This window comes from Acomys minous, assembly GCF_964271855.1.
Source record: "Acomys minous genome assembly, chromosome: 14".
NCBI classification, from domain to species: Eukaryota; Metazoa; Chordata; class Mammalia; order Rodentia; family Muridae; genus Acomys; species Acomys minous.
In genome coordinates, this window is record NC_140496.1 from 75,570,546 (window position 1) to 75,596,945 (window position 26,400).

The 26,400-nt window shown below is 35.6% G+C and overlaps 1 protein-coding gene across 6 annotated transcripts in view; it reads right to left on the bottom strand.

Moving 5' to 3' along the window:
* PTBP2 (polypyrimidine tract binding protein 2) overlaps nucleotides 1–26,400 on the bottom strand; it is a 66,515-nt gene that overhangs the window by 31,152 nt on the left and 8,963 nt on the right. For 5 of the 6 annotated variants that reach the window (XM_084755397.1, XM_084755396.1, XM_084755395.1 and 2 more), the window contains exons 3-7: nucleotides 14,794–14,869; nucleotides 6,541–6,713; nucleotides 5,535–5,678; nucleotides 4,125–4,289; nucleotides 3,927–4,037 (exon numbers count right to left, since the gene is read on the bottom strand). In XM_084755397.1, coding sequence (XP_084611523.1) covers nucleotides 3,927–4,037; nucleotides 4,125–4,289; nucleotides 5,535–5,678; nucleotides 6,541–6,713; nucleotides 14,794–14,869 — 669 coding nt within the window. Of the gene's footprint in view, nucleotides 1–3,926; nucleotides 4,038–4,124; nucleotides 4,290–5,534; nucleotides 5,679–6,540; nucleotides 6,714–14,793; nucleotides 14,870–17,928; nucleotides 18,083–26,400 lie in introns of those variants that run through there. The other variant, XM_084755399.1, reaches the window with a different exon arrangement.

The window sequence follows — 26,400 nt, forward strand, 5'->3', positions numbered from 1 at the left end:
GCATTTACATGCTTCAATCAGTTTTACCCATTCTAATTTTGAAATTGTTACTAAGAAGCCAATGCAAAGAGTATCTTTGCTTTCCCAGTATACTGCATAAGTATTCTTATGAAAACATGAAGATCATTTACTCTGTGATCATTAGAATTGTTGTTATGGCTTCAGCTAATCACGTGAAATGTCAATGATCACTAATAGATGCAACAGAGAATACTGTAGATATAATATCCACTCATACTAACAGAAAACCCAGTTCTCTAAGCAATAATTATAAAAAGTTAACCTAATTCAAATACAATATGGAAAAAGGTCTCTGCAAAGAAATTTCTAAGCTCGAATTTGATTTAAAAAAAAAAATAAAGCAAAACAAAACAAAGGAAATGAAGAGAAAAACAATATTAACAAATAGAATAGCACACTGTAAGCCTCAAAGATCAAAGACGGCACATCTATTAAGTGTTTAAAGAAGTCTGAAATAAATGAAAAATGAGGAAGTGAGACTTGAGAAACAAGCAATCATTTAATCTCCTAAATAACACAAATGACTACAGGCTTTATCCTAAAGACGAGGAGTAGTAGTCACTGAAGGACATTAGGAAAGTAAGCAATAAGCTGAGATCATCATGTAGTCTGTAGAAAAATACTGGAGTAGCCTAAATTCCTGAAGTGGGGGGTTTCAGCCAAATAGCATGACCGTGAAGTAGATGATGTCTTGATGGCTTAAACCAGAGCAGTGCTACTCAACCACTGGTCAGGACATTCTGTATAAAATGAGTTTGTGTCTTTTAGTAAAGTTCTGGGCTAGAGACGTTCATGTAAGCACTGAAGACTATTAAGAAGTGTGAGGAGAAGTCAGCCACGCAGAAGCAGAGTGTGGAAAGGTGAAAAGCCAATAGAAGAGGTAGGAAAAACCTAGGTTAAAAGTGTCAGAAACCAGAAAAAAACTTAAGAAAGAAGGGTCCACAGTGTCAAATACTGCCTACAGGCTAAGCAAGATAAAGACTGAAAACTACTACTGAAACTGTAGTACTCTAATGACCACGAACAGTTTGAGAGGTAGTTTAGGGTAGATAAGAGAAATGAGGATAGAAACAATATAAGTAGCAAACAGCTTTTTAAAGAAGTCTGATTATAAATGGAAACGGAGAGGAAAGATGAGGGGTGAAGAGACATGTACAGCAGCAGAACCAGCAAGATCTGAAGTAAATTCATTAGAAGTTTGAGCTATTTTAAATCTTGGTGACAAGTTGTCAAAATGAAAAAAAAAAAAAAAAAGGTCAAAGTAAGTATGACAGCTACACCATTATTACCAATACAGCCTGAGACAGGGAGCAAAGATTGAGATCTACAGACTTTTACAGACACTAACCACGTGATAAAGCATAGAAAAGCATACATACTAAAGAGAGGTATAAGGACTAGATTTTGCTAGAAACTACTAAAATTCCCATCTGACTTTATAAAAAATTGACAAATGAAAGCGAGGAGACACTTAAGTATAATCTCCACTACTGTGTAAAGCAGAGTATTGCTGACTAAAAGGAATGTGAAATGATTTTCTCAGGAAGAATGACTACCTTCCGATGATACTCACAAAATGTATAACATTTTCAACTGTCAGATGATATGATACTATGCAATATTCTCTAGGCATACCCTTGATAAAGGCATGAAGAACATAGAGTAGTTTACATGACCAGAAAACAGGGCAAGTTAAGTGTGGAAAGTGAATACCCTTTCCTTCTCTTAACAGGTTCAGCTACCAGAATGTGTACTTAAGAAAGTGTTATTACTTACCCTGTCTACAAGATATGTGGAGATAAAGACAGAGCAGAGATTGCGGCAATGTCCAACCATTCCCTGGCCACACCATGAGAGAGAACCAACCCGACACCATTAATGACACTGTGCTATGCTTGCAGATAGGAGCCTAACATAGCTGTCCCCTGAGCGCCTCCACCCAGCAACAGACTGACTCACAGCCAAACACTGGACAGCGCTCAGAGAGACTTGTGAAAGAATAGAGGGAAGGATAGAAGGACCCAAAAAAGACAGCACAGGAGCTCTACAAGAAGACCAACAGAGCCAACTAACCAGGGCCCAAAAGGGGACTTGCAGACAATGAAGCATCAAACAAGGACGATGTAGGGACCAGATCGAGGCCCCCTACACATATATACCCAATGGGCATCTTGGTCTTCATGTGGGTCCCCTAATAAGGGGAGCTGGAGCTGTCTCTGACAAGGACTCTGTTGCCTGCTTTTCCATCATTTTCCCCCTGGTGGGGCTGCCTTGCCAGGCCACCATGGAGAGGATGTACTCAGTCCTGATGTGACTTGACATGCTGGAAGGGGTAGCTGGGAAAAAAGTTCCCTTCTTCTGAGGGATAAGGGGGGGGGGGGAGAGGAAGGATGGGCTGGAAGGAGAGGAGGGGTGGGGGCCAAGATTAGGAGGTAAAGTGAATGAATTAATTTTTTTTAAATTATACTCAAAATTTAGACTTCTGTACAGAAAGCTTTAGTAAGCATATGTAAATACTCACAAATGCGTATAGTCACTGCTTATCTGCACACCCACAATGTGATACTTTATCATAATATTAAATAACTGTAAGTTACTTCTGACAAGATATACACATCAACTATTTTTTTCTGTGACGAATGCAGTATATATCCTAATCAAACTCCAGTTCACTGCTTCTTTGTCAATATTTTACTCTGGATTGGGCAATATTTTCTGGATCACAGACACAAACCAACAAATATATAATATACATCAGAAATTGTACACCATTTACAAAAATACATTTGACAATGTAGAAAATGTCATAATATCTAATTATTTCCAATAGTATAATCTTATACCACATTAATTTTTGGTTAACTCAATAAATGTAAAGACTTTACAAAGTTGGGATGCAAGGCATGTGAAGAACAATTATTTTGGACAAGAAAGAATTCTAATAGTTAACTGGTATCTAAAAAAGAAAGGTCCAACTTTCATATAGGTAATCTTGACCTGGAGAAATTCATGAAATACTAGCGAACACAGTTAATTATGAAAAAAAAAAAAAAGCAAAAAATTAGGTAAGACTAAGATAAAGAGCGTAATAATTTGATAATATTAAAATCTATTTGAATTTTTAATCATCTGATAACGGAATAACAATGAAATACTATGGCCAAAGAGGTTAAACAGTAAAAACAGAACAAAATAAATTACAGAAAAGATTTAGGCATTCAGATGCAAAGAGTTTTATGCATTTTGAATGGCATCATGACAAAGGGTAATTTTACTTCTCTACAGTCTTAACTTCCATATCTAAAAATCAGTTAAAAAGTGAATGATATGACTAAAAAGCTGACTCAGAAACTATCTTTTATAAAAATCACAAACAATATAGCAGGGAGTGGTGGCATACACTTTTAATCCTAGCACTCAGGAGGCAGATGCAGGCAGATCTCTTTAAGCTAGAGGCCAGCCTGGTCTACAAAGTGAGTCCAGGACAGCCAAGGCTACACAGAGAAACTGCCTTGAAAATCCAAAATAAATAAATAAATAGATAGATAGATAGATAGATAGATAGATAGATAAACAAACATTTGAAAACAAACAAAAAAAACCCCACAAACAAAAGTTGTCTTAAGGTTTCTTTTAAATTGGTTTAAGATACAATATAACTAGAGCTGATCAGAATATCTGCACTTTATCTATATTGAAGATATATTCGAAAAGTTACTATGTAACGCCTACCAAAAAATACATGAAATTGTGTGTATGCACAACATAATCCCACAGTCTTAACAAGACCAGAAAGTTTACTACCAAATTGAACAAATATATAACACAAGCCTATATTACAGATGACAACAGCAATAGCTGTTCTTAAAAATGAGTTCTAAGTTAAATCAATATCACAAACTTACTAGTTTTGCTTGTTGAGCATTTACTGGATCGCCATACTGGAGCAAAGCCTGAAACTGGTTATTTTTCGTAAATGTGATTATCTTCAATACAGCACCAAACTTAGAAAATATCTGTGAAAACATTAAAATCAAGGCATTATTACCTACTATATTATTTCTTCAAGTTATAACCAATTATGCCAATTACAACACACTTACTTGGTGAAGGACATCAAGTGTTACAGGGTAGTACATATTGTCAATAATTATTCTAAGTACTGGACTCTGCGCTGGAGTCACTGCACTCTCACTGACTGTGGTGCCACTGAGAGGTGTATTTGCTGTCTGGACAGCTGTCACAGCTTGAAGAACTACTTGAGCACGCTGAAATTGACAGACAAATTGTTTAGTAAAACATCCATTGTTTCTACTTACACTCTGTTACAAGTTATACTACTGTCTCTATTTAGTTGAAGTATTCTATCAACTATCTTTGGTTCAAAATGGTTACCTAAGTACTTTGGCACCAAGGCTGGCAGATAGGCAGTGCCATTCACCTAGAAAGAAAGATGTACTTGGATAGACATTTATAACCAGAAATTTGTCAAAGAACAAACTTACAGAATAACAAAACTGTAACTTCAGATTGATCACTCTATGAAACAGGTACACTACAGGAAAGGAACTAGCAGTGAATTTTCATTATGATATAATCATTATCAAAATTATGATGGAGGTTATTTTTTCTAATATAATATTCAAAAATAAACAGAGGTGATTAAAACAAGTCTTTTTTCATACTAATACTATAAGATATTCTGATCAGAGCCAGATGTTGTGGCGTACACCTTTAATCTTAGCACTAGGAAAGGCAGAGGCAGGCAGATCTCTGAGTTCCAGGCCATCTTGGTCTACAAAGCAAATCTGGGACAGCCAGGGCTACACAGAGAAACCCTGACTAGAAACACCCAAAAATCAAAAACAAAAAATTAAAAAAATAAAAAATCTGACCAGAAATTAATGTTATTTCTGGTATAACTGTCGGGAACATTTTCAGTTATATTATGAATGATATTTTCAGTACATTTTATGGTAGATAATACACTATCAATATTGTAAATTATATCATTATTTAACTTTCAAATTATCTTAATGGTCTGACTAATCTTTATTGGCAGATAAAGTCAACATACACATCTAAATAAACACCATTTAAATGCTAATTAATAATATAAAGTATAAACGCATATACCAGCCCAAAGTCCTCAAATGAAACTCAACATTTTATGGCAGTAACTACTTGATACTTTAATACTACTATGGAAAATAAAAAGATCTTAACAGCAACACTGCCCTACAGACATTTATCTAAAACGACCACATTAAATACCACAACTAACATCTGTCATAAATTCAAATGTCTTTTAAGCTAGGAACCTCAAGATCACAGATAAAATGCAGTGGATACAAAAGGTGAAGTTTTCCCTGCAATTTTGTCACGTTAAGTTTCCTTTCCCATACCAATCCCTCACCAAATTAAGTCAAAAATTTTATTTTCTATTAATATATACTATTTATTAGTCTTAAGATGCTATCAGCCATATTATTTATGTACCTATACACACTCACTTGGTTTAATGTATTGTCTGTCTTTAGTTCCTTGTGATTGGAGTACTGGATATAAATCGGTTGGTTACGAAGATGAGGTGTCACAGCAGAATAGTAATTAACCATAGTAATAGCTGCTTCTTCTGTTGCCAGTTCCAAAAATGCCTGAAAAATTAGTTTAAAAGAATACTGTGAATTAAGTGTAAATAAAAATTGTAATTTTCAACTCAAGTGTCTATGTAATCTAGTTTAATTAAAACATTGCCTAGAATATAACCCTCATTTACATTTACTGAGGGGCTGGAAAGATTGTTAGGGCCACTTGTTGCTTTTCCCGAAGACCCAAGTTTATGGCTCACAGGTGTCTTAAACTACAATTCCAGAATGTGACACCCTTGACTGTTGTAGATACCTCCATTCACATGCACATATCCACACACGTATATAATTTGAAAATAATAAAATATATCTTAGAAATCTCTTAAACGTTAATATACAATAAGAGCTAATTCAAGCAATGCCCTTTATTCCAACTACAATTTACTATACCCCATAAACCTGTTTTTTAACAAAAACTAGGGAAAATAAACATTTTTCTAGCACCAGAATTTTATTATCACTACCCTAAAGGTCTCATTTGAAAAATATAAAGAAACAATTTTAAATGGCCAGAATTTGGCTATATTTTAAAGAATGTTAACTTTCAGAAATTCTTTTAAAAGAATCATTATAATCATTAAAATTTTGAAAAAAATGTCATGTTTAATATACCTGACTCCTACTGCCAATGTAACTAAACAAGTATCCAAAATTTAAGCCTGATTTCTACTAATGCTACCAGATAAAAAGGCTCAACCAATTGATGCTGCTAGTACCCTTGGCTTCTGTGAACAAACAAATATAAAAACTGAACGCGACTTCTACTTTTTTTTTTTAAAGAAAATTAATTCCCTCCCTTAGGTGACAGACAATTCTCATCCTGTGCAGTCTGATGTTTAACATGCTAACAATGTTTGTAAAACTGTACCTGATTTTTTCCTTTCAGCATAAGGATGTTAGTTACCTTACCAAAAGGTAAACCTAAAGCAATAACTTCTGTTTCAGTCACTTCACCAGGTAACTTTCGAATATGAAGTACACGAGAGGGCGCCCCATCCATTTTATCTTCTCCTTTAAATTTCTTACTATCATTACCGTTGGCTGAAAGATATTCAGAAACAGTCTTTACCAGTAAGACAAAAAAATTGATTTATATGAAAAGATAAACATAACCTTAAAACATAAGCGAGTAGATTTGAATTCTTGAAAAATTAAAATTAGGCTTTCAAAAGAATGGAAAACATCATTAAACCATCAATCAGTTAAAAGTTGCCATCAAGCCATGAGCACAGTCTATGTAGAATAATAATTAGCAAAAATATTAAAATTCTATTTCATACCAAAACTGTCCAATGACTAAAGAACAAAAGTATATTTCCATCTAATTCTTTTTAAAGATTAATAGATAGAGCAAGCTCCCCTTCACCAAAAGGGACATATTCCAAAGCCACCACTCTACATCTATAAACAGCTACAAGTTAGCTCTAGAGGATTTTTCTCTATCTTACATGAATATGGTTTAATTTATACTGAACATAGGAAGAGCTTACTAAGAATAAATAGTAAAACAGACTACAAAAGTACAATATTTTTACTTCTGAATTGTTAAAGCAGACCAGTAGTTTCTATTCAATAAATGAATCTGCCTTCATTACAAAGCATCACCAAAAAAGAAAAACACTCTGTAATTACAGATGTCTATAGATGAGACAGTATCACTTGGTCATAATTTTCTAGACACTTCAACTAACATGAAAAATCCCTTTTAAGCTATTTATGGATACATTTTAAAATAAAAGTTAAATACTTCATAATGTCATATTGTACATGTGAACAGCAGAGAACAACTTGCCAGAGTCAGTGTTCTACCATATGGGCTCCAGGAATCAAATTCAGGTCAGTATGCTTGGCAGCCAATGCCTTTACCTGATGAGCCACCTTAGAGGCCTAGAAGTCTCTGTGCACATCACTTATCATATATTACTCAGTCCTGAGGTACTTTAAGAATAATTTCTACTTTAAAAAGCCAAACAAATGAACCTCAAAACTATTTCTATTCCAACACTTTTCTTGCTGGACTCTGAAGGAATCATGTTGCACTGGCTTCTATTGTAATTATCTTCTTCACAACTGTCTATATAAAACTGTTTCTTCAAAAATATTCTTAAGCTCCTGTACAACTTAACTACAAATGGCCTTCACACTGAGATAGTACTTTGGTTAAAAAATAAAATAAGCATCTTCATCTTTGAGTCTACCACTTTTCTGGACCAGCCTTTAGGGACTACATCTCATAAGTAAATGAAACTATTAATCCTCCCTTAATAGACCTCTTCCAGTCACGTGAAATTTACTGAGTTATTTTATGATATAGAATATACCGCATCATAATGAGCATCCTAAGTATATTTACAGATTGTTCTATAATTGCCCAGTATAGTTTTATAAACATGGGTTAAAGCAAGGTAAAAGAGCCATTGTTCTAATTCTCTATTGCATCCTTTTATTTACCGAGTGTTAATAGTCAAGTTTGTGAATTTGACTGGAAACAAACTTTGTATACCAGCGTATACTGGAATACTTCCTAAAAGATTTAGATGAAAAGACCCAGGATGTATGGGATAGCATTGTACCACAGCTGGAGTCCCCAAAGGAATAAAAGAAAATCCAAGCTAAGATCCAGTGCCTATGTCTCCTTACTTTCTGAGTACAGACACAATGTGACCTACTACCAATCTTGTTCCACAGTGTCTTTCTCATCCCAGTAGACTATATCCCTTCTTAAAACATAAGCAAAATAAACCTTCCTTTAAATTGCTTCATGAAAGGTATTGGCTCACAATAAAAGAAGTAATCCAAGGAAAAAGAGGTAACTGTCCTATAAATTCCTTTGAGATGTTCTTCTCAAAGTGTAACTAGGACTGTCATGTTTTTCATGTCTTAAGGTTGCTCCTGACACAACAATTCAATAACATTTGGTTTTCTGATAAATATGAAATAGGTTTTTCTATACGTAGGAATATTCCTCATCTGAAATTTTATGTTCTCACGTCAATATATCAAACTTTAGGTTTTCTGTTTGTATGGAATACAACTTTCCATCCTCTCACTATTAACCTGTCTTTGCAAACCTGACTCTGAAAAACTGGGCAAGAACCTTAAATGTTGTCTCTAGAATAGTAGTGAGAACTTCTTTCTAAATCTAGGGCAACAATTCTTTTGATTAAACTGCACTGTCCATATTTACAAAAGAAATGTAATGCAAACCTCACAATAATTTTAGAAAATATTTTCCATATACCTTCTTCGCCATAAACACATACATTTTTCATCATTATCAACATTCTTCATTAGAGAAGTCTATCTGTTAGATCCTCTTTATGTCACATAGGTTTGACATTACATCCATCATTACACTACAATGTACAGTCTGCCCTAGGAACCTTCTGTTACAACCTACCTTCACAACTACTTTATTTTCAACTGCCACAATGCTTTTACCAGAGTATCAGTTAGAGCAACATGGTAAGTCAGACTTTGGACTGGACTTTTCAGATAATCAGCATTTACGGCTCTTCCCCAGTTTTTCAAAGCTTGATAGTTTACTTCCTTTTGGCCTGGATGTGCTATAATTGTGTCTATCTACCTACTGAAGGTCATTCATTTTTTTCCACATTTTGCTATAAAAATGCAGGTTTTTGTTTTCCCCCTATCTTGACAGTTTTCATTTCCTCTGACTAGCTAGGAAGGAATACAACTTCTGCAATGTTTAATCAGTATTTACTTTTATGAGAAAATACAAAATAAGTCTTCCCAAACAAATGTATCATTTAGTATTCCTACCAGCAGTAAATTAAAGTCCTGTTGTGTACTACATTATCATCATCATCATCATCACTTGGTGTTGCCAATGTTCTGATTTTGGGTCATGCACGTATTTGTACATATAAAATATGCATGTATATTTCATGAAATCTCCAAAAAAAGTTGGTCCTCCAGATAAGCATGTTCTTTATATGTGGATTCAACCTTGAATTTAAAATATGTCAGAAAACTCCAGAAGTAGAACTTGAATTTTCCATCTGCTGAAGTCTATACTGAATATTACCATGCAAATGAGACGATGTGTAACAACTAGATAACATAATCTACACATGACTTAAAAGTGTACAGGAAGATGTGCATTAGTTATATGAAAATATCACATTTTTACAAAGAGATTTGAGTGTTCCTACTCTTTGGTATGTTGGGACAAAGAAGGGGCAGTTCTACAACCAGGCTTTTGTGGATATGAAGCTGAACCTTTACATGTAATCATCATTCCCAAATCTGTTTGTGCCCTTTGTCATGCCAGTTCCTTATCATCTGAACTGCCAAGCAAACAATATGACTTAGTTTTCATTTCCTAACCTTTACTATTTATAAACTCATCATCTATAGACATATTTTTTAAAATCTATCCTTTATAAGACTTGACCTGGAAATTCATCTCTGCAGTTGTATCAATAATTCATACTACAGAGCTAAGCAATATGACAATGTACCACAGCACATAATACTAACACAGGAATTTATCCATTCCATTTGCTGATGGACATTCAGGCTGTTTTACATTTGGAGTACTAAAAATAAGATATTTAACCTTCACATACTGAGATTTTTTAATGAATGTCATTTATTGTAAGCACTTAGGAGAAAAAACAAACAAAAAACAGCAGAATCCTATAATTAAGTGTACTATTTTAACTTAAGAAACTGTCAAACAGAAACCAACCTAGACTGACCAAGAACTGTGTCCCTATTTACTTAGTGACAGGAGTGCTATGCAGGATACGGGTGGAGAAAAGATATCAGCAACAGAACCTGCATGTTACAATAGCAACCTGAGTAGACAGGCATGTGCATGCCCATTAATGCAATAGTGGTATGGCAGTTACAGCGGTAACCAACAACTTTACACGTCTCTGAACCCTGCTCTAAATGTCTGTCACTGTAATCCTGATCAAAAGCTTACAACTGCAGAGACCTAAGGCCCTGAGGGAAACTTACTATTACTATTTTGTTAAACAGTCATGCTGTCAAGCTACCCTGTAAATATATGTTCATATCCACGGATCTGAGTTGCTCTCAAATCAGATCAGAAAAGTTTCTTTGTACAGTGTGTAGCTATTAATGCAGACTCACAGATGATCAAAGTATAAGTAATTATTAATGCTTAATTGTAGATGAATCACCTGTATTAACCTTCCCCTATCCAAGGCTCAGTGTTTCTAGAAACATGGGCAGAAAGACGCAAGCTGGTAAATGAAAAGCAAAGCTGTGAAATACGGACTTCTAGATACAGCCAAGATTGTTGTTCACACTCACAGCAGCTGTGGTTATTTACACACCAAGCCAGCCAAATTTTCAACATGGAGTGTGGAGGAGCCATGAGTAACTGAGGGTTGCTGAGGGTTTAAGAGTCACTTTCCTTTGGAGACATGTCTGCTTGAAAATTACTAATGCCCCTGTGGATGGCCACACAGCCAAGCTAACATGGGCAGCACTAACCAAGGGGGTTGTTAATAATGACAAAAAAGGAAGACATGAAGTTGGAAAGAGTGACAGGGTACAGGGTAACAGAGTGAGAGGGAGATAACAGTGAAAAGACATGATCAAAATACAAATATTTTCATCAATTTCTAAAACTGGGTTGTTAATCACCTTAGCTGTTAAATTTGAGTTTGTACATTTCCAAATTTAAATAAATCTTGATATTAGTTTTTATAGTTATACCTTTTGTAAAGAATAAAATATTTGGCTACTATATGGCCTGCCTTTTTATTTTCTTAATTGTCTTTGAGATGGGAAGGCAATAAGCTATGTAACATTCTATGAAGTCTTTTTCCCACAAGACTTTGCACCTTGCCCAAACATCAGCTGCCTATAAGTCTGTAGGCTCACTTTTGAATTCTCTACATTGTGATCTACTGACCAACCTATTTATCATTATGCCAATACAATACTATTCTGGTTTTTGTAATTTATAGTCATTTTCAAAATCAGAGTATGTTCCATTTTGTTCACTATTATCTACTATCAACACTTTAATACTTTCTTAAGAGATATTACTAGGATTTTAGTATATAATCTCAAGTTCAGAATGTTTTTATGTGAAAGTCAACACTGTATTATTTTATGTAAAATATAAGGACTTTGTCAAAGTAAATCACGTTTGTCTTAACTTTGAGGTTGTTTGTCATCTCATCTATGTAATAAAGTCTATATAATATAAACTTTTCACTTATATAGTAAGTATAATACACAGACAGGGTTAAAAAAGAATTATTTACACTTGCCATTTCACAGGACTATTCATAAGCCTTCTGTAGCTCTGAATTTTTAGTTAATGTCATCCTTTTAAATCTAAAAAGGTCAGCTTGTATTCCTTTTGTGTGATCTGTTGACATCTTGTTAAAGTGTCTTTTGCATGGATGCTTCAATATCTTTATTATTAATTTTCAATTGTTTGGATATTCTATGCTTTAGTCTGTTTGTTTTTTAAATTAACCCAATAATGGGGGAGGGGGCAGGACTTAATGAGCTTCTTAGAACTCTAAGTTCATATGTTTCCTACAAATTTAAAAGTGTTCAGAAATTTCTATCTCAAATATATACATATATGTGTATGCATACATATATATACTGCCCCATTACCTCTAATCACTATCCAGACATCTAAATATGGGTTTGGGAGGAAGATAAGACTGCTTGCTTCTTATATGGTATTCCTATAAGTATACTTCTTTATTTGCAGAATCAATAAACTTAACTTGCTTTTATGAATGTTTATTAGCCCATTTTCCTGTTGTTAATCTCAACAAAACTTTTATTTCCAACATTCTATTGTCCAGTCAGAGTATTTTTATGCTTTTTAAAATAAAAATTCTTTATCTAAAGACTTTCCACTTTCTAGTCAGTTATTGTTTCAACCTTCTCCTTTAAATGTAATGCTTACTGTATTTGCATACTAATTCTCCTAGCTGAACATTTTAGAAATTTCCTCCTACTGAACACTTCATCCTTTAGGTTATTTTCTTCTTTCTTTTACACAATTTGTAAATTTTGATTGTACATTACTGGTATTATGGATTACAGATATAGAATATTTAACCCTATGTCATCTTTAGTGCTTTTTTAAAAACTAGGGAACCAAATTATATATGAAACCTTTGTGTCTTGTCATGTTAGACTTTCAGTTTCTTATACAAATGGCACTTACTACAGAACATAATTTTATTAAAGATCTGGGCTTACTATATTCAAATTTTAAGTTGTGGGTATACTGGAAGATGACTATATCTGACCTCTCACAACTCCAATGTCTCAGAGCACTGTTCAGCCTAGAAGATCACCATGTAGCTCTCAGACCTATAGTAAGGCAATTTCTGATAGACCTTGCAATGTTCCTACCCAGCAAGTATCTAAGACTTCTGATATGATTCCCTACACCAATTCTGCCTGCCTAAATTTGCAAAACTTCCTTTTATTCAGGATCCAGGGCCCCAAGCCCCACATGTTTGGAATTACAATGAGCTTCTTTGGTCCAGAGAAACCTCTCTGCTTTGTCTGTAGGTGCTTCAAAGCAGAAAACCAGAATGATCACAAGACTCATGGCAGGTTTTCCTTTCATTCAAGTTTATACTTTCTGTATGTCAACTTAAACAATCAACTTTGGCCTGTGGGTTTGGGAAGACAATTGGAAAAATGGTCAAGGCTACTATAGTGACTCATATAGACCCCTAAATATTAGCTTTTAAAACATTCCTAGTATCATTACTGTTTGTTATAAATAAAGAATCTCATACAGCAGAGTTGTCAACAACTGAACCTGTCTATTCATTATCAGAATCATGACCTTGTGATAGTTTTATAATTGTTATACAGAAAAACAAATATCTACTAAAAATCCAGCTTTACATCATGCTGCAGTTAGCAAACAGTTCATCATTTTTACTTAACTGAAATACTAGGATTGCACATGTGTACATCAAAGTGTATCAAAATAAAAAAGTTAACTGGAAATTTGTTCCATCCTCTTATGATCTTTATAAAAAAAACAGTAATGGTTTCAGAAAAACAGGAATAAAATGTAGGGTTTTAAGTTAAATAAATCTAATAATTCAATTAGTATTATAAATTAATAATCATTATATATTATAATTATATGCATTATAATTATAATACATATTTAAAAGTCTTATCAGCCATAAAACTAAAGCCTAAGATTACTATATATTTCTTCTTCAGACATTAAAATATTAATTCAGACTTAACCCAAGAAAAGCTCTAACCGTAGAGATTAAAAACGTTCTTAAACTTGTTAAGTAGACAACAAAGTAGAAACTCATTAAAATGTTATTAGAGCAAAAAGCATGAAACTACACAGAAGACAACTGTGTAGGTCAACTGGGGGTTTTTATTTACAATATAGGCAATAGGGTTTGTAATATAAAATAATGCTTAAAGATGGATGACATATAGCACAAAAATTAAAAATGTAAGAAAAATACAAAAATGAGGCATGTGAGAATAGGTTTGTTTTTTAATTTAAAAAAAAGTTAAGAGTTATTGTGGGGTGTTGATAGTCCCAACTACATGAGAGACTAGCAGAGAAAGGAGACTAGTATACCACTGGAGCCCAGGAGAAAAGGCCAACCTGGATAACAGTGAGAGACTGTCATCAAAAAAAAAGAAAGTAAAGCTTTTGAAAATATTAACTACAGGATCTCGATAAGTCTACAACCCAGATTTGATCATTGTAGTAAAGTATATTTGATAAAATGTCAAACTAAACAAACAAGTGTATAGAATTTATCAGTTATAAACAAAGAAAATTAAGTTTTCAAATAAGAAATTAATCATAGTTAAAAAGAATAAAGAAGGGAAGGGTTTAGGACTGGGGTATGACTCCGTGGCAGTGTTTCCCTGGCATGTGTAAGAGCTTGAGACCAGTCCCTAGCAACACAGTAACAGGTAAGTAAACTGAATCAGACTACTTGCCTACAAAACACTACCTGCTGACAAAAATCACCAATTTCAGCTTTCAAAACTAAAGTTATTCTGGCATAAATAATGCTTTAGCGTTAACAGTCTACCCTGGCAAGTGGTAAATATGGGCTGCTAAGACAGGAACACTTACCTGTAACTACCATGCCACTCATATTAGAGTTGGGACTACTGAGAACACTGCCTGAGAGTAGCTCGTCAGATCCCCTCTAGAAAAACAAAACAAATTACCATAAGACACTGCAATTAAAAAACACAAAAGTTTACCTTTTACTTCTAACTTTTCAACTACTGTACAAGAAAAAAAGGGATTCTCAATCTTTGTAATGCTTCAACCCTTTTATATAGTTCATTTTGTAGTAACCCTAACCATTAAATAATTTCATTGTTATTTCATAACTAATTTTGTTACTGTTAAGAATCGTACTATAAATATCTGAAATGCAGAGTACCTGATATGCATCCCCTGTGGGGCTTGCAACAACTCATAGGTTAAGGAACCCATCCTAAAACAAAGGATAATGTGTCATCCCTTTTACTTTCCCATCTACACCAAGAAAAAGTGTTCATTTCCTTATTTCAACCAAGACCTAGCAAGAAAAAGTAGAAAGGTCCATTAACTGATTCTTTGAAGGTCAGTGTCTGAGGTCTAAACATCTACCATCACCCATACACATAACCCAGCTTCCAAAAGTAAACATGTCATCCTTGCAAAGATGGATTATCATTGTACCTTTAAACTGCTTGCTTTCGTTTCCACCTTAGAAGATCCTACGTATCCAGGTAGGAAAGCCTGGTTCTAAGTTAAAAGGAAGCCTCTAACTGACTACATGCAAAAGGGGCTCTTCTGCCACCACAGAAGTCCTTTTCTCTGGTAAATTAAGTGAATCCAAGAAGGTAGCTGTGGGAACCAAACATTAAGAACACCAATAACCAGGGGCTTCTAACAGACATCCCAAAATAGAAAGAATTTGAAGACTGAATCCTCGACCTGTGGAACCTAAGGCTTTCTTCAGGTATAATGTCAAAAGTTATTTGGAGGACACCAAAGTGGTAACTGTTAAGAACTAATTACTTGTTTGCTGGTAAGAAGAAGCCTTTAAACCTCATGGGATCAGGAAAGACTTTTGTGATGACTGCCTTTGGGTATGGGAAAGAAAGTAAGTTTGTTTTTTTTCCAACATACTACAACTGGCTTTCACTAATCAACAGAAGACAGCCAGAAGAACAAGAGAAAAATTAAAATGTTCAAGGAGCCAGGCATGGTGGTACACTCTTATAATCCCAGCACTTAGGGAGGCAGAGGTAGGAGGATTGCTGCCTGGTCTACAAAAGGAGTCCAGGACAGACAACAATACACGGAGAAACCCTGCCTCTAAAATCCAATAGGAAGGAAGGAAGGAAGGAAGGAAGGAAGGAAGGAAGGAAGGAAGGGAGGGAGGGGTTCATATAATTTTAACAACATGAAAATAATGGAATGTGAGGCCAGATTAAAACATTGTTAAGAGACCACAGGAGACAGCTCTCAAGATACTGGGGTAAGCAAGAAATTTTTAAATAGAACACCAACAATACAGCAACTAACCCCAATTATCAACAGATGAAACTACATAAAAATTATGTTTCTGTACAGCAAAGGAAACAATCAGTAAGACTAACAGCCTTCAAAATGGGAGAAAATCTTTATCAGCTATGCTTCAAAGGACTGTATCTAGAATTTACAAAGAACTGCAGAAATTACATACTAAAGGAATCAAAAATAGCCATGAGGTGTTCAAAAAATAAATTAAAATGGTCATTAACTATTTTTAAATCATTCAATATCCCTAGCCATCAAGAAAATGCAAATTAAAACTTTGAGACACCACCTCATCCTTAAAACAATGGCTATCATGAACAAATCTACTTCAAATGGAGTATGGAAAGAAAGGACATTTCATTCACTGTTGGTAGGAGTGCAAACTAATACAGCTACTGTAGAAAACAATTTGGAGATTTCTCAAAAACTCAAAAAAGAACAATGACTCAACTATTTCACACCTTGGCATATATACCCAGAACTCCACACCCTTTTATAGAGATATCTGCATGCCATCTTTAGCCACCTTGACTGCTACTTTGTTCACCATAACAAAACCCAGAAATGATTCTGGCTGCCCATCAACAGATGGATAATGAAATATTGAGGGATATACATGTAAACTAGAATACTAAGTTCGAAAGAAAAAAATGAAGCTTAAAAAAAAACAGAGGAAAATAGATGTACTTAGAATGAACGTATAATATTAAGACCACACAATCTCAGAGAGAGAAAAATGTAAAATGTAGAAAATAATATGGGTTAAATACATGTAGGTTAAGCAACATTAAAAGAATAAGAAATGCTAAATATAAGGGGATGAGAAAGGACTGAATTTAGGCAATGAGCATGAGTTATGAAAAGAGACAAATATAAAGCTATTAATTTTTCTAATTCTAATTCTGTAATAGATTTTTATTTTTGTTTTTAGTGGTGGATAAGTGCATGAAATATATGTGATACTGAAAGTGCAAAGGTTAATTTGAAGCTCCACGGTAAAAATTAAGACCAAGCCAGATGGTGGTGGCAGTGGAGGCAGCACATGCCTTTCTTTAATCCTAGCGCTTGGGAGGCAGACGCAGGTGGATATGAGTTTGAGACCAGTCTGGTCTACAGATAGTGTTCCAGTTCAGCCAGGGCTACATAGAAAGTTGAAGGGGAGGGGGGAGGGAGATGAGGGAAAGAGAGATGTTAAAGGAAGGAAGGCAGATCAAAAGATCAAAAACAATGTACATTCCAATAATCAGGGGGAAAAAAATACCACCCGCCACCACCAAACCCACATCAGAGTAGCAAAAATTAAACTAAATACTTACAGAAGTGCCAATAACAATTTGAAATCTAACACTTCTGTACTAATCTAATTATGTTGTTTACTAGAAACACCAGTTTCTAGTTGGGGTGTGGTTCAGCTCTAACATACACCTTTAATCCAAAAGCTTTCTGCTTAGAATATTGTAAGCAGGATTAAACAAAGTTAACAGTAGGTCAAGAGGTAGAGGAAGCAACCAGTTGACAAAAACTGAACATAGAAAAAAACAACAGAGAGCAAGAGGGGGTCAGGAGGACAAGAGAGACACACAAGAAGTAGAAGGGAGAGACTTTCAGTTCAAAGGGTTTTTGAGACTTCGTGGGGTAGGAGGAATCCCTCTTGGGACATTAGTTGAGGAAGGTCAGCTGGGTGCTTACTCTGCCTCTCTGAGCTAGCAGGCTTTCCCAGCAGCATCTGGCTCCTGATTCTTCGTTGTTAAATCCAACGATTGATATTTTGTTAAAAACAACATAAATCAGGATGAAATCCTGGAAAAAAATTCACATACTCAAGCCTTGGTGTATGCTCTCAAAAAATGGTCATATATACATATACCAGCACTGTTCAACTTTAAAAACCTTATCCCAAATATCCACCAAATGAGATAATTTCACAGAAGAGCTCTCCACAGTATTATGGAGCTGCACATATAATTTGGCTAATTACTGAAATCATCACTGAATCAAAACAGAAGTCACAACCACAGTCAGGTGTAATAGCTCACATTGGTAATCCCAGCACTCAAGGATGGATGCTGAAGGCATGCCACAGGTTGGAAGCTAACCTGAGCTACATAATGAGTTCCAAGCCAGCCTAGACTACAGTGTGAGACCCTGCCTTCCCCCCACAAATGAAACTATAGAAAACATTTGAATAACTATTTTCATAGAATTTATTAATTCGTACATGTATGTGCATGCTTATATGCATGCGCGTGCGCACACACACACACACACACACACGCACAAGTAACTGGGAAAAATTAGTTTTGGGATCCCAAGGGACAGTAAAATAAGTGAATGTTTATGCCCTATGTATGACATGACATAACTTCTTATAACTCACACACATCTTCCAACACATACTAAGTCTTTCAATTACTTATAATACATAATACAATATAAATGGTGAACAGCAGGTTTACTGAACTGCTTACAAGAAAAAGACTTCACATATAAAACCAATTTGGAAGCAGTATTCTCAATACAAGGTTGCCTGGATGCAGAACATAAGCAAATAAGTGTGGAAGACCAAATGTATATAATCCCTTTTCATTTACATGACAAAATCCATACTGGTAAGAATTAAAAAAAAAAAACTTCAGGACACACCTATGTTAAGATGCATAGAGACATATGCATACAAGGTAACATTCACATTTTTTAAGTGGTAGATAAGGAGTTGGAAAAAAAAACACAAATTTAATTCCAGGGAGAAAATGAGTAAGAACGGGGCATTTTAATCACCCTAAATAAGTCACTTCTGTGAAACAACATCTCAACCAAATGATGAGGAAAAAAAAATCAGGACAAACAACAATCAGTATCATAGATTAAGAGATCACACAAGGCCAGAAGTAGGGTAAATGGCAGGAAGTCAATTGGCATATTCCCAGAACCCCTGTATAAAGGTGGATGTGAAATACATAAAGAGCTCAAGAAATTTAACACCACCAAACCAAATAATCCAATTAAGAAATGGGCTCAGAATTAAACAAAATTCTCAACAGAGGATTATTGAATGGCTGAGAAACACTTAAAGAAGTGCCCAAAATCCTTAGTCATCGGCTAAATGCAAATCAAAACAAATCAGATTCCATCTTACGCCCATCAGAATGCCTAAGATCAAAAACTCACATGCTGGCGAGGACTGGACAAAGGGAAACACTCGTTTCATTGCTGGTGAGAATGCAAAGTTGTACAACCACTTTGGAAATCAATCTAGCACTTTCTCAGAAAACTGGGAATAAGGCTACCTCAACACCCTGCTATTCCACTCCTTGGAGTACACTCAGAAGATGCTCCACCACACAAGGTCATATGCTCAACCATGTTTATAGCAGCCGTATTTGTAATAGCCAGAACCTGGAAACAACCTAAATGTCCCTCAGTAGAAGAATGGAGAAAGAAACTGTGGTGCATTTACACTATGGAATACTACTAGGGTATTAAAAATAAGGAAACCCTGAAATTTGTGGACAAATGGATGGAACTAGAAATGATCATACTGAGTGAGTTAACCCAGAAGCAGAAAGACTCACAGGGTATACACTCACTTATAATTGGGCACTAGCCAAAAGGGATGACGCATAAAAGTCTTCACTTACCAGGGGAAATAGAAGGATCCAGGGGGTCCTAGAAATCTACAAGAAGAACATCGTGAGGGGTGGATCTGGGCCCAGCGGGTCTGCTCAAACTACTGTACCAACCAAAGACAATACATGCAGTAAGCACTGAACCCCTACTCAGATCTAGCCAATGGACAGGGCATTCCACAGTTGTGTGGAGAGCGGATACTGGGAGGCCTGGTGGCACTCAGAGGAAGGGTGCAGGCTACCAGGATGAGACTTGATAGGCTGTGGCCATATGGTGGGGGAGGAGGTGCCCTTCTGTCACAGACCTATGGGAGGGGAATGGAGTGAGAGGAACGGGAGGGAAGATAAAAGTGAGGGGATAACAATTTAGATATAATCTGAATTAATTAAATTTTAAAAAAGAAAAAAGAAAAATTAAGGTGGATGTGGAACAGCTCATCTGTAATTCCTGTACTGTTACAGGAAGATGGAAAGTAGAGTCAGGAATTGTCCTGAAACTCCCTGATAGCTAGGCAGAAAGCTAGACAGAAAGGAGACACTGCACTCCTTCAACAAGGTGGAAGATAAAAAAATCCTAGTAGTTGTCCAGTGATCTCCACATGTACAACGTGGTGCACATGCCTGCCTAGATAGATAGATAGATAGATAGATAGATAGATAGATAGATAGATAGATAGACAGACAGACAGACAGACAGACAGACAGACAGACAGGCAGGTAGCTAGACAGACAGACAGACACATTTTAAACGCTATCATAAAATTATGTCATAAGCAATAATACAACTTGATATTACATAAAATTTGGCTCATATTCTGGTCATCTCTCCTACTCAAGACTTGTTTAAAGATGAACTTTTACTGTTTCATCTATGTGTCTGCATGTGCTTGTGGCACATCCGTACAGGTATCCATTGACTATAGATGTGTTGAATACTGTCTTAATTCCTCAAACAGTAGGAACCTGGAGGGAGGATCTGATATACAGGCCATGGAAAGGGTACTGCTTTCTTGCTTACTCATCACAGCTTGCTTATCCTGCCTTTCTTTTTCTTTTTTTAGTTTTTTAAAATGTATTTGTTCACTCCCTCCTATTCTCCCAGTTCTACTCTCCCTCCCTCTTCCCCCATCCCCCCCTTACTTATTCCCCAGAAAAGGGAAGATCCACCCACTCACCCACCCCAACTCATCTAGTCACATCAGGACTTAAAATGTCCTCATCCCCTGTGGCCTGCCAAGGCAGTCTCGCCACATCTCTGTAGGGGGCCTAGGTCCATTCCCTGCATGGTCTTTGGTCAGTGCTTCTGTCTCCACAAGTCCCTCTGTGCCCTCGTTATTGGCTCAGTTTGTGTTCTTGTAGAGCTCCTGTCACCTCCAGGTTTTCCCCCTAGCCCCTTTTCCACAAGACTCCCTTCACCCAGTGTTTGGCTGTGACTCTCAGCATCTGTTTCAAACAGCTGTTGGGTGGAGTCTCTAAGAGGACAAGTCTGCTAGGCTCCTGTCTGCCAGCATGGCAGAGTATCATTAATAGTGTCAAAAGTTGGTTCTCTTCCATGTGGCAGGTCCTGGGGTTGGACCAGGCTTTGGTTGGACAGTCCCTCAATCTTTGCTCAATCTTTAATACCTGCATACCTTGTAGGCAGGGTAAAGTTTTATGGGTGAGTTGGTGTTCCCCTCTCTGCACTACAAGTCCTGTCTGGCTAGAAGGTGGCCTCTTCAGTCTCCATGGGCCCTGCTACTAGGAGTTTCAGCTAGAGTCTCCCGTATATCCTCCCAGAAGCCTACCCAGTCTTGTCACAGAGATGCCCTGCCCAGTTTCTTCTTCCTCTGCAGTCAGGACGCTTTCTTATAGAACCTAGGACCCGAGTCAGGGATAGCACCACCCACAATGGTCTGGACTCTCCCATCAATCACTAATTAAGAACATGTTGGATCTTATGGTAGCATTTTTCTCAATTGAGGTTTCCTCCTTTAAGATGAATCTAGCTTGTGTCCAGCCATAAAAATAGCCAGGACATATCACCTGGAGCTGAAGTTAAGATGCCTGACATGAATTCTGGAAACCAAACCTGGGTTCTCTTGAAGAGCAGCAAACATGCTTAAGTGCTAAAATCCAGGCCAAAGATTTGATTTCTAAAGACAATATATACACAAGATCTTAAAGCAGGAATATACAAAGGAATAAAATGACTCATACTCTTCCTGGCCAGAGAGCCATGGCAAACACAGGGGGAAAAAGTTCAAAACCGTAGACTGAAAAATCTATTTCATTCCTCCAAAATCATCATAATATTGATTTACACATTCTATTTAAGAATCCATGAAATCCAATGTAATATTAATTCTACAATACACTCTATGTTTACCCAAATACAGTAAGATACTTTTAATGAAAAGCACAGTGAAAAAGAAAAATGCAATCAAGTTCTGTTTTAAACACAAAATTTTCAAATAAATTTTAAGTAACTGAATCAGAAAGAAAGTCTAAACTTCAAACAGGGACTTAAAAACTTGAAGATCTTGGCATAGAAAGTATAAATCATAAGCTGAAAATCTGTTTAATCCTCCTCATAGTAAAACAAATCCAAATTAATTCTGTATTTGGATACTTTCTCACCCACCAGACTAGCAACACTTCCAACTTTTTTCTTTTCCTGAGATAGGGTCTTTCACTGGGACCTAGAGGCTCACCTACTTATTCTACAGTGGCTAGCCAGCAAGAACTAGAGATCTTTCCTCCTGTCTCCCCTACAATCTACTTGGGGTTATAAGCACATACTATATAATCTATTCTTGCTATGAGACACTGGCATTCATATATCTGTATAGTAAAAACAACCCCCACACAAAACCACCTTAGGAATAACTAGTAAAACTGTATTTGTACTACACATTGATCCAGTAATTTCATATCTAGAAGCTACTCTAAAGAAATACTAGCAAGTTTTCATACTAACAAGAGTAGAAACTGTGCACGAATACAGAAAGCACGTTTCCTTATTACAGTTGTGCAGTGTCGCCCAGGAGATATCACTTAGTAAAATATTAAGATATAAAACATTATGCTTTCTACCTACTATGGGAAGAAAAATGAAGAAACTTATACTTGAATATAATGAATGAGATGGATAAACCAACCGATAGTGAAAACACACATATAAAGAGAATACAAAGCAGTGGGTTAGCTAAGTTTTTTTGAATGAGGCCTGTTTCAGGTCTTTTTTTTTTTTTAACTTGGGGAAACTTAGTTAATAATTTTAAAACTCATATCTAAAAATGAAATCAAATCTACCATTAGTTTGGTGGTAGAATATAGACTAATTTCAATGAAGGTTATACTATGCCTTTGTGAAATATGCCTTAGAGTCAAACATTACAAAAAAATCATAAATCATATTAAATAATGTTAGTATAGTATTAACACTGCCTTTAAAAAACTAGTGTCTTTTTAAAAAGCTAACATAAGTGCTAGGTTAATATTAGCAGCAAGATTTTTCAAGGACAAGAGATACAAACATAAAAACAGGGGGCTGGACAGGTAGCCCAGTGTTTGAGACACTTGTTCTTACAGAGGTCCAGGGTTTGCTTCTCAGCACCCACATGTCAATTCACAACTGCCTATAACTCCAGTTCTACGATGCACATGATACACAAACATACATGTGAGCAAAACATTCCCACACATCAAATAAAAACAATATAACTTTAAATATGGATGAGAAATAAAATTAATGAGCTAATATATTTGTCAAAAATGCTAACTGTACACTGAAAGGGTCCAGAAGCAGTAACAATCTTACAGCAAGATCCCCTGGTACCCCATTACTGTGATTTCTAAGGAACATTTCCCACATTTTGAGCACAGGGACTTTTGAAAAGCATATCTGATTAATTTTAAAACAAAGATACTTCAACCACATATCAAAGTTACTGGTATTTTAAGTTCCACCTGCCCAAGATATAACAGCATTTTTAAAAGAATACTCATTGCACTAGATTAGAAAGTAAATGTTAAAGTGCATGATTTAAAAATGCTAGTAATAATTAAAAGGAACTCACGCTAACTACACTGGAAGTTGATCATCAGAAAAACTGTAATGGGGGAGGGAGTTATAAGACCCAATCACTCCCTCCCCAAGGGACATTAGCAGTTAATGTTGCTGGGAGAGGAGATACCATTTTCTTCAGTGCAATAGCTACTGATAAACAGCCCACACTCCAATAAATAAGCTCCCACTCAAGTTCACAAGAGCAACCCCAATTGAAACAGTGGATTATATACAAAAAATATATACATATAAAGTAGGAGGGGTTCTTGGGAAGGAGGTTCCAGCAAAGAGGGGGACTAAGAGAAGGAGATGGGAATGACAACAACTGTAACTCATTACATACATGTATGAGACTATCAAACACTACATACATGTATGAGACTATCAAAAATTACATACATGTATGAGACTATCAAAAATTACATACATGTATGAGACTATCAAAAATTACATACATGTATGAGACTATCAAACACTACATACATGTATGAGACTATCAAAAATTACATACATGTATGAGACTATCAAACACTACATACATGTATGAGACTATCAAAAATTACATACATGTATGAGACTATCAAAAATTACCCTGCTTCTGTTTGAAAAGTGGTTTGTAGCTATAATGTAAACAAATAATTCAGGAGCAAAGTTCTTAAAGGAGGACTTCTAATATATGAAGAGGAAAATACATTATTTTCACAACAATCATTTGTTACTAAAAGTGAATAAATGATAGGCGCATTCTGTAGTAAGCATGTCAGGCTGAAAACATCTCACACTGATGAATGTTAATGTCACAAAGTGAACTAGATAATCAATTCATCCTGAAATAACACAACAGAAATGACATAGAGCATATCAAGATATTCTTGCTTAAAAAAGATATTCTTGCTAAATATTAAACCTGTATTTGATCAAGTTTCACCTACTTACAAGTAAATAATTAATAAAGAAAACTGAAAAACATATGAAACAATGTATAATCGACAGAATACTGAAGGGTGGAAATTGTACAGATGACCCAGTTTCTCTAACAAAGAGATAGAGTATAGGAAATGAGATTTATCGATAAAGAGCTCTCAGAGATATTAATCAGCATGTTAGCTTTTCTTTGTTCCTAATATACAAGGAAAACTACTTGTGATATTAAGAATTTAAATTTTATAAAACAAAATAGTATAAAAAGAATGATGTCAATGTAATCACTAAATAATAGATAACTTTTGATGTATTTTTAATGATAAATACAGGAGTTCAAGATCAATTTAAAGTACACAAAATACGGGTCTATTTGTGTGGCAAAGCTTTTAATGGCATTCTTCACTTGGTTATAGGTGAAATGCACTAGAGCAGTGGTTCTCAACTTGTAGTTCCCAACTCCTTTGGGGTCAAATGACCCTTTCACAGGGGTCACATATCACATATCCTGCTTATCAGATATTTACATTATAGTTCATTAACAGTAGCAAAAGTATAGTTATGAAGCAGCAGTGAAATTAATTTTATGGTTGGGAGTCACCACAACATGAGGAACTGCAGTAAAGGATTAGAAGGTTGAGAACCACTAGAGAATAAAGTTAGTGCTTTTATCAAGCGAGTTTGTCCTGTAAGTTTGTATGTTAATATGATACCACAAAGTATTACTGCTCAAGTCATAGGACTCTTGAACAAATAGTTAAAATATGAGATTCACCACAATCAACTCTTTCCCAGTTACTTCCAGGTACCTATGCTGTCTCACTGTTTTCCTTTCAAAACCACTGCCTCTCAAAAACCAACAACAGCTATTTTTATAATAGGACATCCAAAAGTTTGTAATTACTTAATGTTGTCAGAGGTTAAATCTGTGTTACAATTGCTAACTTTTCATGAACATTGTACTGCTTAATAGGGTTTATTAAGAGGCAGAAAGGATCAAAATCTAATAGGCACATTGAATGACCTGATATTACCTCTTTAAAAACTTTTTACCCAGAAGTTCTCTATTTTTATTGTTTCAGTTGTTGTCTGGGAGGCTTACTGCCTGTCTACTAACCTAGTCCTAGTCCTTAAAGCATCTAGTCTCTGTACAATCTAACCTAGGCTGGAATGTTCTCAGCCTGAGACTTATTACTTAATAAGCTCACCCTTTCTTGTTCTTTCTGAGCTCTGGGCTGGTTGGTTCAATTCAGCTGTTCTGGCTCAAACTCCTCTCCCAGCTAATCTATCCAAATTAGCTTCTCTCTTGGCCCCTGAATTGCTGTGCTTGGCCTCAAACTAACTCCAGCAATCTACTCTAATCTCCTAGCTCCTTCTCATTCGCTGGCTCGCTCTGTCCTCACCTATGTCTAGCTCAACCTGTGTCTGTAAAATCTTCCAGTGAAACTGCCTCTTCTCTCTCTGAATTGCACCTTAAGTAGCTTCCCTTTCTTCTCTCTCTTCTAGAGTTGGGATTATCCTATTCTTTCTTTGGGATATCCAAATCTTTCTTTGATTAGTCATCTT